Here is a 12,925-nt window from a genome sequence, read left to right on the forward strand (position 1 = left end):
TTTGCAACTGTTAGCAAACTTTGTGTACCGGACTGATTATATGATACTGGACTGTTATTTGGATTATCTCTTAACTGAAAGACATTGATGACTGTCTTATCCATGTATGACTTGGACTGTTTGATGGACTCTGATACCTCTATTTCCACGAACGTAAAAGCCTATTTAAACTGCAGTGTCTCTGTATGCTGGTTTGTGTGTTCTCCAACACAACTCTCACAACGCTTCGCTGAACGTACTCGCTCTCCCAACAGTACTCGCTTTCCTAACAGTTAAGTCAAAGACTACCTGTATAAGGGTGATGCGGCAGTCACTGAGTGCCAGGGCAGCATAGTTATTTTCTCCAGTGTTGTAACTTTGAAATTAGAAAAATGAATGGTTTTAAGTCAAGGACTACCTGTATGCTAAGTTGCCATTAGGCGTTATGTTACTCTTTTGATTTAAAAAAATAAATACCTCAGATTTTTCTAAAGTAGTGACGAATAGGCAAAAAATCCATTTCTGAGAAGAATGCTGGTTGAATCTGTCAGTCATTCTCTTGTTGGCCCAATCTACTCCTAACAGTTGTTAGGCGGGAAAAGTGGAAAGTGTCCATCTACACCAGGGGTCTCCAATCGTGGCAACTTTTAAGGCTTGTGGACTTCAACTCCCAGAATTCCTCAGCCAGCGCTGAGGAATTCTAGGACTTGAAGTCCACAAGTCTTAAAGTTGCCAAGATTGGAGGCCCCTGATCTACATAACATGGACCTCTTTAATGTAGATGGGATAGATCTCTACTCACCATATTCACTTCTAGGTCCCCTCAGATCACAGAAATCCCCAAGCCAGAGATTCTCTCAAAATTCACGTTCAGCACTTTGAAACGGTCACAATGCCTGGGACACTGAGACACAAGATGTCAAAAAAAGCCTGCATGCATTTCCAATACAAGGATTTTATTATGTGCTGCGAAAATAATAAAAATCAGTATTCAGCTTTGTATTTTATTTCTCCCTCTGGGTGCATGAATCTGTCCCCACCACCGTTTTTTTTCCCTCTAAAAGATAAAAAGAAAAAAGAAAAAGACCGAAATGCCATTTTAAACAGTATCATTTTGGCAGCGTGAAAAAACTGTTGTTTTTTTTAATTCTTTTGTAAACAGCTTAATGGCTCAAAGTATCTTTTTATTTGTCATTGTACAAGTATTACAAAAACACATGTTATGAATAAATTAAATCATATTCAAATAGGCTCGAGGGGAGGGTTTTTGTACAAAGTTCCCCCTCCCCCTGCAGAAATATTTGCCTGGAGATTTATAAACTGCTAAGATGGAAATAAAGCAGATGACATACCTTTAAAATTAAAAACAAAAAAAAAACACCTATGCTCGTTTAAACAGTCTCAGAATGAAACAGCAAAGCAGAACCTCACAGTACTTTCCCTCTTTTGGATAGTCATTAAATATCTGTTCCAAATTCTAGAAAGTTCCAGAATATATATTTTATTTTATTTTATATACACACACTTGTGTAATGTACACAATACATCTTTGTATCCAACTCTGATTTGCAAAAATATTATATTGAGCAGATTATTCATATAAAGAACTGAGATCCCTCTCTTTTAATAATTTCCCTCCAAAAATATTTGTCCCCCTCCCTCCCTCCCTCCCAACTCTGCAAGATCCCCCCCCCCAAAAAAAAAGATTAAAGAGAGAACAGTCAACTTACAGCCCTTCTGTTTCACACCGTTCCTTAGTTAAGGGAATTTAGATGGTGTTTTGCCCTATGCCCCTTACCTCCATTAAGAGCTTTCAAGGAAATTAGGAAACAGACCCAAATGCTCTTTTTTTGGTCATAAACCGGATTCCCTTGTAACGTTGCTATGATGCTTCCTCAATGGTGGCCCAGACCTAGAATGGCTAAGGCTTGGATTTAGGATTGTCAGAAGTTGCAAGTGCCGACGAATGGGAAGACAGACACGGAGCACACAAGACTGAAGTCTCAGTCCTGTATAGGATACCAACACTGCGGCTCCCCTCCCGCCATGGCCAATGCCTCATAAACTGATCACCATTGTTTCACAGGAAATGGCACCTCATGACAACACACAAATTGCCAGCTGAACACACACCCCCTCCTCCTGTGTAAGTCACAACTGCAAAAATTAAGAGCGGGATGTGAAGTCTTAAAGCTCTTATAACAGGAGTATTTGACTTCGGTTTCAGGCCAGGTCCCACTGGCGTTTGGGAAAGTCCTCGGAAGCTAAAATGCTTGTATTTCAATCTAACCCCAAAAGTGCAGCGGAAGAAAATGGAAGCGAATGCCTGAGTAATATGCCTAGACCTGGGTTCATCCAGTCCCATCTGCTCCGTTACTGTCGTGTTTAGCATCTCTGCTTTGAAAATAATCTCCTCTCCACGGCCCCTGCTCAAGAGTGGACAGCACAAGAAATATATTTCTGTTTACAAACAAGCAGGAGATAAGAGAGCTCCCAATCTTATCCTAAGCCAGCCTTATCTTAAGTGTTTGGCAAATAACCCTCGCGTCTCTGCCAGACCATACCGCAAAAATTGTCAAGAGCGGAAAAACTGCAAACAAAAGCTGCTTTTTAAAATTCTGGGTGATTTAACTGGAGCGAAAAGATCAGGAGGAAGAGTGGCAACCTCAGGCTGGACACCATTTCTATCTTGGGGGGCGGGGGTGGGGTGGGGAAGCAAGGAAAACATTTTGAATTCGAAACACTTTTGCTCCATCTATTCTGGGGAACGGCCCCGTCACAAGGTCAAAACATCTGTCTCAAACTTGAACTGAGAGATGCTTTGAATTCAAAACTCTTACCAGGAGGGTCTGGACAGCCCATTTCACAAAAACTGTTCAAAGCCAAAAATTTTCTTCATACCTTCCCCCACTTTTAATTCCAGCAGATGTAGAAGAGGAAAATCACACCGACAAAAATTAGAAAGTGGGGGGTGGGGGAGAAAAAGGAGGCAGATGCAGAATTGTGCTTTTTAATCCTCTGCCTGAACTCTTGGGGGTTTTTTGGGAGGGGGAGGGAGGGGGAAAGGAATCAAACAGAGAAAGAAAACCAAATTGGATATATTCTTCAGAAACAAAGCACCCTCTCTAGTAGGACCTTTGATATTGTGCTGTTCCCTTTGGAGAAGTTCAGTTAAAAAAAATGGGAGCTCAGACCCACAAGGGGAGGATTAAAGGTCCCACCAAATAAGACCACAGAAAGGTCTGAGGTTCATTCCCAGTGAAACAAGACTCTTCATCTTGATCACAGAAACAGGGGATCCTCATTCTTAAGATCCCCCTCTTTTAAAATGAATGCCCAGATACAGATTCTGTCTGGGCAGTCGGAAATTCATAAAACTAAGCTGCTGCATGGAGAAGGCAGGAAAGTTGAACAAACTTCTCTGACAATGGCCAGCCATGCTAGGGACATTAAAGCAGCATCTGGCTCCTGATCGGCTCACTAAACCCTAGCCAGGAAGGAAAGCGGGGAAATTGCGGAAATACAAACAAGAAAGCAGTGAGTTATGCAAGAATTTAATGGACAGTGGACAGACAGGTTTGTATATGGAGTTGTTCCCTCCCACCCCAGGAATATGAGCTTTTCCCCCTCCAGCTGGTAGAATTTGCAACAGAGCTCAGACAATCTTTGTTTCCGACTCTAAAACTGAACCTGCAGTGGAAGGTGTGTGGGGAGAATAAGAACAGTCAATTTTTAGGGAGGAAGGTTCATTTGCTGGCATCTAAGAATAAGCAAACTTTCCTTTCTTTAACTGGGTTTTTTTTTAATATCTGGGAAGAGACAGAGTTTAAAATGCTGAGATTAAGCCACATTGGTTCCTGGGTGTGTACAGTACAGTGATGGACTTCTGACGGGGATTAAATCCTGGAGTCACTGAGCCCAGGAAGCTGAGAGTGACTTTTCCCTCGCTGTGGGACTTGTTCACAGGTTGACGTCCATCTGGGTGTCTCACTCAGCCCCCAGGCTCAATGCCAAGACTGAATCTGCTGTTGGTCGTATTCAGCTATGAGTTTTTTGATATGGGCCAGTTTGTTGTGGAGATATTCACAGCGGTTTTTTTCCTGGCTGTAATTTGGATTAGTCTGCAAGGGAGAAAAAAAGAAAGAGAACAAGGTTGACTATAGAAGGGAATTTGGTCTAGTGGTTAAGGCACCAGGTTAGAAACCAGGAGGCTGCGAGTTCTAGTCCTGTCTTAGGTGTGAAAGCCGGTTGGGTGATTTTGGGCCACTTTCTCAGCTCATCCTACTCCATTGGCTTATTGGAGGAAGAAACAATACTATGTATGTGCGTCACCTTGAGTTATAGATACTCAACTTATGACGGTAATGGAGTCTGCCCACCCTGATTATTAAGTCATGATGATCGTGAATCGATCACACGTACAACCCCACTTTATGATCCTTTTTTAATGGCGGCCACTAAGCAAACCCCCAGTCCTTAAGCAAACCATTGGTTTGGTATGGGTGCAGTTTTGCAGAAAACAAGAAGTGCCGTTATTGAACGAAACCCTCATAAAATGGAATCACGGGACTGTGGAACTGCTGCAAACGGTCGTAAATGTGACCCTGTTGCTAAGCGCCCAGTCACGTGACCACGCCCCCCTCCCGACCTTTGAAACTTTCAATGGGGTCATAAGCAGCCCCAAGATAAGTCTGTCATAAATTCAAAGGATTGACCAGTGGTAGGTAAATCAAGAGATCTGTATGTATCAAAATAATAAAGTCCCCAACATAACACCACACAAAAGTCAGGATTAAAAAAAAATAGAGGTAGTAGTGCCTTCAGTTAGGATAAAAATACCAGGCAAATAACTTCCTGTCCAACTTCAGTTAAGAGTTCTAGATAACAAAACAGAAGGAAGGAAGGAAAGTGAGCAGATGCTGACATCTGATAGCAAAAAAAAAAAAAAAGGACTGCTTCTGGCTTGTTTCTATCGTCTGACCGACTTCAATTTTGCAACAGGCAATGCTTACTGTGAGTTAAATTATCATATTTAATAAACTAGTAGTTTATTGGACAGCTGCAATATACATTTGGTAGACTGTCAAATTCAAATAAAAGGCAGAAGAATTTGGGGTTCCGGTTCATTCATTCTACCCCACCTATAATTTTTTTTAAAATGGCTTTTAAAAAAGGGATTTCAAATTTTAAAATGCAAGTAGAAAAAGAGGAACCACCTTTGGTGGAAAGGTAACAACGTTCTGTGCGCCTTCAGCATTGAGTTATACCGGCCACATGACCATGGAGATGTCTTTGGACAGCGCTGCCTCTTTGGCTTTGAAACGGAGATGAGCACCGCCTCCTAGCAATAGCTATTGCCAGACTCCTTTTCCTTAGTAAAGGTAAAGGTTCCGCTCACACATATGTGCTAGCCATTCCCGACTCTAGGAGGCGGTGCTCATCTCCGTTTCAAAGCCAAAGAGGCAGCGCTGTTCAAAGACATCTCCATGGTCATGTGGCCGGTATAACTCAATGCTGAAGGCGCACAGAATGTTGTTACCTTTCCACCAAAGGTGGTTCCTCTTTTTCTACTTGCATTTTTACATGCTTTCGAACTGCTAGGTTGGCAGAAGCTGGGAGAAGTAACAGGAGCTCACTTCCTTATGCGGCACTAGGGATTCGCACCGCCAGCCTTTCTGATCGACAAGCTCAGCATCTTAGCGACTGCATCCCCTTGCAGCCTGTCTAACTGAAGCCTTTTTTAACCTGGTGCTCTCCCCCAGATGTGCTGGAGAACAAGATCCAGGAATCAAATGGCCCTGGCACCAGAGGGGCCTGCAATTGTGCAAGGAATCAAGTACAGGAAGGCCAGTTTAATCCCTGTTTTCTTCAGCCAAGCTGCTTCTTAATCAAGCCATTTTTTTCTCAAGTGAGAAAAATTAGGGTTTTTCTTCTCTGTACCTCTCTATCTCAAAAGCATTTGATTATGAACAAGAAACTCAGTGACTTACCTTTTTAATTTTTCGGTATTCTTGCAAGATCTGATCATGGATAGTCTGCAAAAGAATGACACATGCCACGCATTAAAATTATTTTTAAAACCTTTCCTGCAGATTTCCTTCTGCAAAGGCAATCTGTGGGTTGAAGAGGTTGCTTTAGCTTACAGCCAAGATACTTTAGTTTCCTCTCTATCTTCTTCAATTGCCCAGAGAGGCCAGCTGCTGAAGTTGCAGGCCCAAGCCAGCCCCCTGAGCTCCCCACCTTGTATTCTTCCGAGCCCTGAGAAAGCTGCTTTAGTTCTGAATCCAGCTCCATGAACCGTCGAGTTATCCGCTCAATACGAGCATGCAGGTCACGATACTCGCCGTACTCCGCGTTGAAATCATTCTTGTAGCTCTGACGTTGCTCCGAGGAAGAGATGGCACCGTATTTTCTGGAGCAGCAATAAGAGTGAAAAATGAAAGAATCCCAAAGGAAACAATTACAGGTTAGTCCCTCAAGTTACGACGATAATGGAGGATGCCCATAAGGGTTGTAAGTAAGTCATGATTGTCGTAAATGGGATCAGTCATGGGACAACCGGATCTTGGGACTTTTTGTGGTGGTTAAATGAACGTGGTGATTGTACAACAAACCAGTTTGCTATGGGCAGAGTTTTGTCAAAAACCTGAACTGAGTTCCATAAAATACAGTCATGTGACTGCAGGATGGGGCAAATGACCTAGAAATGGCTGGAACTGGGTCATATCTTCCCTTTTTCAGGTAGGTTGTAACTTTAAACTGTCACTAAATGAATGGTTATGTGCAGTGGTGGGATTCAGCCAGTTCGGAAGAACTGGTTGTTAAATTGCTGACTCGCCCCACCCCTTCCTTCCCCACCCCTTCCATAAGTCCCCATGGGTCCCATTTTGGCTCCCAGGTAAGTGCAGGGAGGCCTACTGGGCCCAAAACAGGGCACGAGGGAGTGTGGCGCAGCCCCCTCATGGCCCATTTTTGCTCCCAGGTGGTGCAGGAAGCCGAGTGCTGCCTGTCACACCCCCTGACCACGTCCACACCCACCCAGTCGGTCATTAGAGCAGAGAACTGGTTGTTAAATTATTTGAATCACACCACTGGTTATATCTCAAGGACTACCAGTAGGTAGCATTTGCATTTCACTTTCTTTTATAAGCCTAAGCCTTCCACACCCAGGGTAATGGATGACCATTATTGATAGTGCCCTTCCTCAGCCTGCTACTTTCCTAGAGGTCTCCAACCTTGGCAACTTTTAAAACTTGTGGACTTAAAACTCCCAGAATTTAAAGCAAAGCTGGCTGGGGAATTCTAGGAGTTGGAAGTCTACAAGCCTTAAAAGTTGGAGATCTCTGTCCCAGAGTATTTGGTCTATGGAACAATGCAGCCCATCCAGAGCTTCATGGTGAGGATGGCTGGTATGATATTAGGCCCAAAAGAACAATGAAAATAATTTCTCGAAGGATAAGGAATGACTAATGACTGGAAGAACTTGACAGTAACTATTAAGCTATTGTTAGCCAAACAGATGGTGCAGCTGCATTCAGGTGCGTAATATTTGAGGATTAACCAACAAGAAGATTGTTGAAGACAAACAAAAAGAAGTATAGCAATTCTCCACCTAATGCCATCTGCACATAATATTTGCTGCTATGCTGGTGGCCATTAAAAGAACAGTTTAAATAAATATAATGAAAATGTACAGCAAGGTGGGTTGATCAATGACAACTGTTGACTAGGGCCAAAGAGAGCCAGTTTGGGTTAATGGTTAAGGCACCAGGGCTCGAAAGCAAGAGACTGTGAGTTCAAGTCCCACCTTAGGCATGAAAGCCACCTGAGTGACTTTGGGCCAGTCGCCCTCTCTTAGCCCAACCCACCTAACAGAGTTGTTGCTGTGGGGAAAATAGAGGAGCATGTGCTGGATATATTTGCCCCTTTTGAGTTATTTGTCAAAATACTAAAGATGGGAAATAAGCAAACAAATAAATAAAAAGTAAACTAGCCACAAGCAATTAACAATAAAACATCCATCTATCTATTGCTGGTACATTGGGGCTAGCTCCTTTATGAAGGAAAATCCTAAACCAAATTTTGTTGGCTGTACAAGAAGTCCTCAACTTACAACTGAAATTAAACCAGATTGTCCCCTGCTAAGCAAGAAGTGCCCAATTTTATAACTTTTTTTTGCATGGCTGTTAAGGAAATCACTGTTGTTAAATCAACCTGCAGCTGTTAAGTGCATCTGGCTTCCTTCACTAACTCTGCTTGTGGAAAACTATCTGTGAAGGTTGCAAATGGTGATCACATGACTTGGAATGCTGCAAGTTGTACATACAGTACATGCTAGTTGCCAAGCACCTGAATTTTGATCATGTGACCACAAGGGACTCTGAAACGGTTGTGTGCAATGACTGATCACAAGTCACTTTTTTCAGTGCCACTGCAACTTCCAATGGTTGCTAAACGAACTATTTTAAGTCAAAGACTTCCTTCCCCCTGCTTCAATAATCATTGGAAGAGATATTTCTGAATTTGTTCAAGCGCGGCAGCTCATGGCTTGTGATGAAAGCAGCCCTATCTTTTTTTTTCAGGTCTCTCTCTCTGCATGCTGAAAAATACTTTTGCTGCTTACGAGGCTCCTTCCACACTTACAGCAAGTAGTCTGGCCTGCCTGAAGTAGAAGATGGAACACTGGAGCTGTTGCATGTCCTGTTTAAACCTGGAAAAAAGAGGAAGGAAGGAAGGGAGTCACGGGGCTGTTGACATTCTCAGACCAAGGCTTTAAAAATCACCCTCAAAAGTTTTAAAACGGCTTCCCAAGGTTTAATGACAGGGTGTGTGCAAATTTGACAGAAATTCATGAAGACTGGGATTCTAACCCTAACCCTAAAATAGTACCCCTTGGGAAAAAAATACTGCTAATAATTGCAAATAAATGTGGATACAAATGTTTGTGGATCAACAAGAAGTATCTGTTCATGCAAGGGTGAGAATTTGAAAAAACAGAGCTCAGGATGGCTAGCAAGTGGGCTGCCATACTGGATAGGGCTACTTTTGAATGCTATTCGGTGATTATTCAGGGATATTGTGAAAATAATTTAGATACTCACAAATCATTAAAAAGGGGGGGAAGTTTAGTATAAGTACTGCCTTGAATGGGGGTGTCTAACTTTGGCAACTTTTAAGACCTGTGGACTTCAATTCCCAGAATTTCCCAGCCAGCTAAGCTGGTTCAAGGATTCTAGGAGTTGAAGTCCACAAGTCTTAAAGTTGCCAAGGTTGGACACTCCTGACCTACGGAATCCTGAGTGAGCATTCACTCTAAATTCCATTTTTAGTTCAGACATGGAACTAATAATAATAACAATAATAATAATATTATTTAACAAAATATAATTATATATTATTATTATTAACAACAACAACAACAACAACAACAATATAGCAGTAGGGAATGAGAACTACGGAATGGTTAATATCAAGCGAGGAATTTTCCAGGGTGGTTCACTTTCACCTCTTCTCTTCATCATCTCGATGATTCCACTATCAGTAATCTTTTAAAAAATGAAATTAGGCTACCAAACATCCAAAGAAGCTGAAAAAATTTCTCATTTATTATATATGGATGATTTGAAACTCTATGGAAAGTCAGAAATAGAAATCCAATCACTGAGAAACACAGTCCGAATATTCAGCACCGATATTTCAATGCAGTTTGGCATGGAAAAATGTGCCACTGTATCCATAAAAAGGGGCAAAATCACTACATGTGAGGGAATTGAAATGCCCAATGGCCAACCAATTAAATGCAATGAAAATGAAGCCTACAAATATTTAGGCATTCTGCAGTTGGATAACATCAAACATGGAGAAGTAAAAACTATTGTCAGGGGAGAGTACACCAACAGAGTTAGGAAAATTTTGAAATCTAAATTGAATGGTGGAAATACAATCAAGGCCATAAATACCTGGGCAATACCAGTTATAAGATACACAGCTGGTATAGTTAACTGGACACAAGCTGATTTGGACATTTTGGACCGAAAAACCAGGAAACTAATGACAATGCACTACAGTTTACATCCACGTGGTGATACTGATAGACTATACCTGCCCCGAAAATCAGGTGGCAGAGGACTATTACAAGTGAAGCAAACAGTTGAAGAAGAAAAACATGCACTGGCTGATTATTTAAAAGAAAGTCAAGAACATCTATTAATCGAAGTAAAGAACAAAAATCTACTGAAGGCCCAACAGACGAAACAAGAATACAGAAAAGATGTGATAAAATCAAGAATGGAGAGTTGGCAGAACAAAGCACTGCATGGCCAATTTCTGGAAAAAATAAAAGATAAAGTGGACAGTGAACAAACTTGGTTATGGTTAACAACAGGTACATTAAAGAAAGAAACAGAGTCACTAATCCTGGCTGCGCAAGAACAAGTTATCCGCACAAATGCCATTAAGGCCAAAATCGAAAAATCCTCTGATGATGCCAAATGCAGACTTTGCAAAGAAGCTGATGAAACTGTTGATCACATACTCAGCTGCTGTAAAAAAATCGCGCAGACTGATTATAAATTGCGGCACAATTCAGTAGCACAAATGATCCATTGGAATTTGTGCAAAAATTATAATATTAAAACAGCAACAAACTGGTGGGAACATCAGCCTGAAAAAGTCACCGAAAAACAGATGGTCAAGATCTTGTGGGATTTTCGCATACAAACAGAAAAAATACTGGCGCATAATACACCAGACATCACACTGGTTGAGAAAAATAAGGTTACAATCATAGACATCACAATACCAGGTGATAGCAGGGTCGCCGAGAAGGAACATGAAAAAATTGCAAAATACCAGGACTTAAAAATTGAAATTCGACGACTATGGCACAAACCAGCAGTGGTAATTCCAGTGGTAATTGGCACACTGGGTGCTATTCCAAAAGCACTGGAATTACATTTAAAACAGTTAAAAATTGACAAAATCATCATCAGTCAAATGCAAAAAGCCGCACTGCTTGGATCTGCACGCATATTATGAAAATACGTTACGACGTCCTAGGCCCCTGGGTGGGGCCCGACTAGTAACCAATGCCAAATCCAGTGAAACAACTGGCCGCTGTGATACAATTGTATAACAACAACAACAACAACAACAATATAATTAAGGGTTAGGAAGGCTGATCACAACTCCAGGCAGTAGTTTACAATAGTTTAAGATAACAAGGGATTAACATTTATTCCATTTGTTCCTGGAGCACAAGATATCCCAGTTTTTATCACATTTGCTAGAATAACTCAGCAGTAACGGCTATCCCTGGAGGAATCAGAAGCTGTTATAAAGCCCCGTATTCAAATAGATATGCCATTCCAGCATAAAGCAACTTCATAATATTAAAATTAAACATAACAACTAGTAGTTAAGACTATTTATAATACTGTTTGTCTTTTGTGGATCCAAAGTGAGAGGTTGGTCCATAAAAACATGGTCACTTTTAGGAATAAAATTGAAGATTTAACACTGAAAGGTAATCTGGTTATAGACTGTAAGGTAAAGGTAAAGATTCCCCTTGCACATCTGTGCTAGTTGTTCCCAGCTGTAGGGGGCGGTGCTCATCTCCATTTCAAAGCCGAAGAGTCAGCGCTGTCCGAAGACGTCTCTGTGGTCATGTGGCCGGCATGACTATATGCCAAAGGGGCAAGGAATGCTGTTATCTTCTCACCCAAAGTGATCCCTATTTTTCTACTTGCATTTTTTACGTGCTTTCGAACTGCTAGGTTGGCAAACACTGGGATATGTAAGGGAGCTCACTCTGTTACGTGGCACTAGGGATTCGAACCACTGAACTGCCAACCTTTCTGATCAACAAGCTCAGTGTCTTAGCTACTGGGCCACCACATCCCATTAGAGACTGTATAAAAGGCCAAGATTACTCCATGCTACAACAATGGATATCCATATCTTGGATATTTTTTAAAATAAAAAAAAAAAGAACAAGTTTTTTATTCCATCTGAGATCTATTGTGAAATTGTTATAGGAGACTTTTCCACAGGATTTTCAACAACTCTCTGCTTACTCACCTAACGAGCCTGTTCAGATTAGGTAAGAAATGAAACCACCCTGGGGAACTTTTATAGGGTCCCTTAACGAACTCGATCAAATTGAAGAAGCTACTTGCATAAGCAGTGAAATGTTTCAAATGGAAAAAAAAAGAAAAGAAGTCCAGTTACCGTGATTCAACTTCCAGACAATTCTATCTAGAGCAGGGATCACCAACCTTGGCCAATTTAAGACTTGTGGGCTTCAACTCCCAGAGTTCCTCAGCCAGCAAAGGTGGCTGAGGAACCCTGAGAGTTAAAGTCCACAAGTCTTAAAATGGCCAAGGTTGGTAACCCCTAATATGGAGGACTGAGAATCTTCCTCAACATCAGGATTCAAACCTTTCCCCCTTCCTTATATATTTTTTTTGCAGCACTCAACAGTTCGAAAACGATATCCACTCAACTTGAGTGTTTGTCCATTTGGGAACTTTTGAGATTGCTTCACAGTAAAAAGGAACAAAGCTACTCCAGTTGCTTAGCAGGATGTAAAAGAGAACCTGGATTGAAACTTCTCATTTCTCAGGCTATCAAAGGATGATTCTGGGGGGTCAAAATTCTTACGCTGAGAAAGCAGAGCCATCCTCAGCCTGCTGTGTGCTGGACTTTTAAGCCAAACACCAACAAAGTGAAACAGCTCATATGGCAGCAGAACTAACATAACCAATCACAAATCCCTATTCTGTATGTAGCCTACAAACCACTTTCCGATTGGCCAGTCAACTGATTTATCTCCCTTTGTCTCTCATCTCTACAGGTTTGCAGGAGCTTTTCAATGTCTAGAGAAGCATATTTCTCACTAGCTGTTCCTTTTATTTGGGGTACCATGGACTGAATTTGGAGTGCTTTA

The 12,925-nt window shown here is 41.5% G+C and overlaps 1 protein-coding gene across 1 annotated transcript in view; it reads right to left on the reverse strand.

The window, feature by feature from the left end:
- Positions 1-1,142: 1,142 nt before the first annotated feature.
- ELL (elongation factor for RNA polymerase II) overlaps positions 1,143-12,925 on the reverse strand; it is a 59,339-nt gene continuing 47,556 nt past the window's right edge. Inside the window, exons 9-12 of the mRNA XM_087702246.1 lie at positions 8,623-8,689; positions 6,220-6,391; positions 5,970-6,014; positions 1,143-4,100 (exon numbers count right to left, since the gene is read on the reverse strand). Coding sequence (XP_087558372.1) covers positions 3,984-4,100; positions 5,970-6,014; positions 6,220-6,391; positions 8,623-8,689 — 401 coding nt within the window. The 3' untranslated portion in view covers positions 1,143-3,983. The remainder of the gene's footprint in view (positions 4,101-5,969; positions 6,015-6,219; positions 6,392-8,622; positions 8,690-12,925) is intronic.

The sequence above is a fragment of the Thamnophis sirtalis genome, unplaced genomic scaffold (genome assembly GCF_051295495.1).
Source record: "Thamnophis sirtalis isolate CommonGarterSnake01/CBP01778 unplaced genomic scaffold, rThaSir2_p1.2 scaffold_1, whole genome shotgun sequence".
NCBI lineage: Eukaryota > Metazoa > Chordata > Lepidosauria > Squamata > Natricidae > Thamnophis > Thamnophis sirtalis.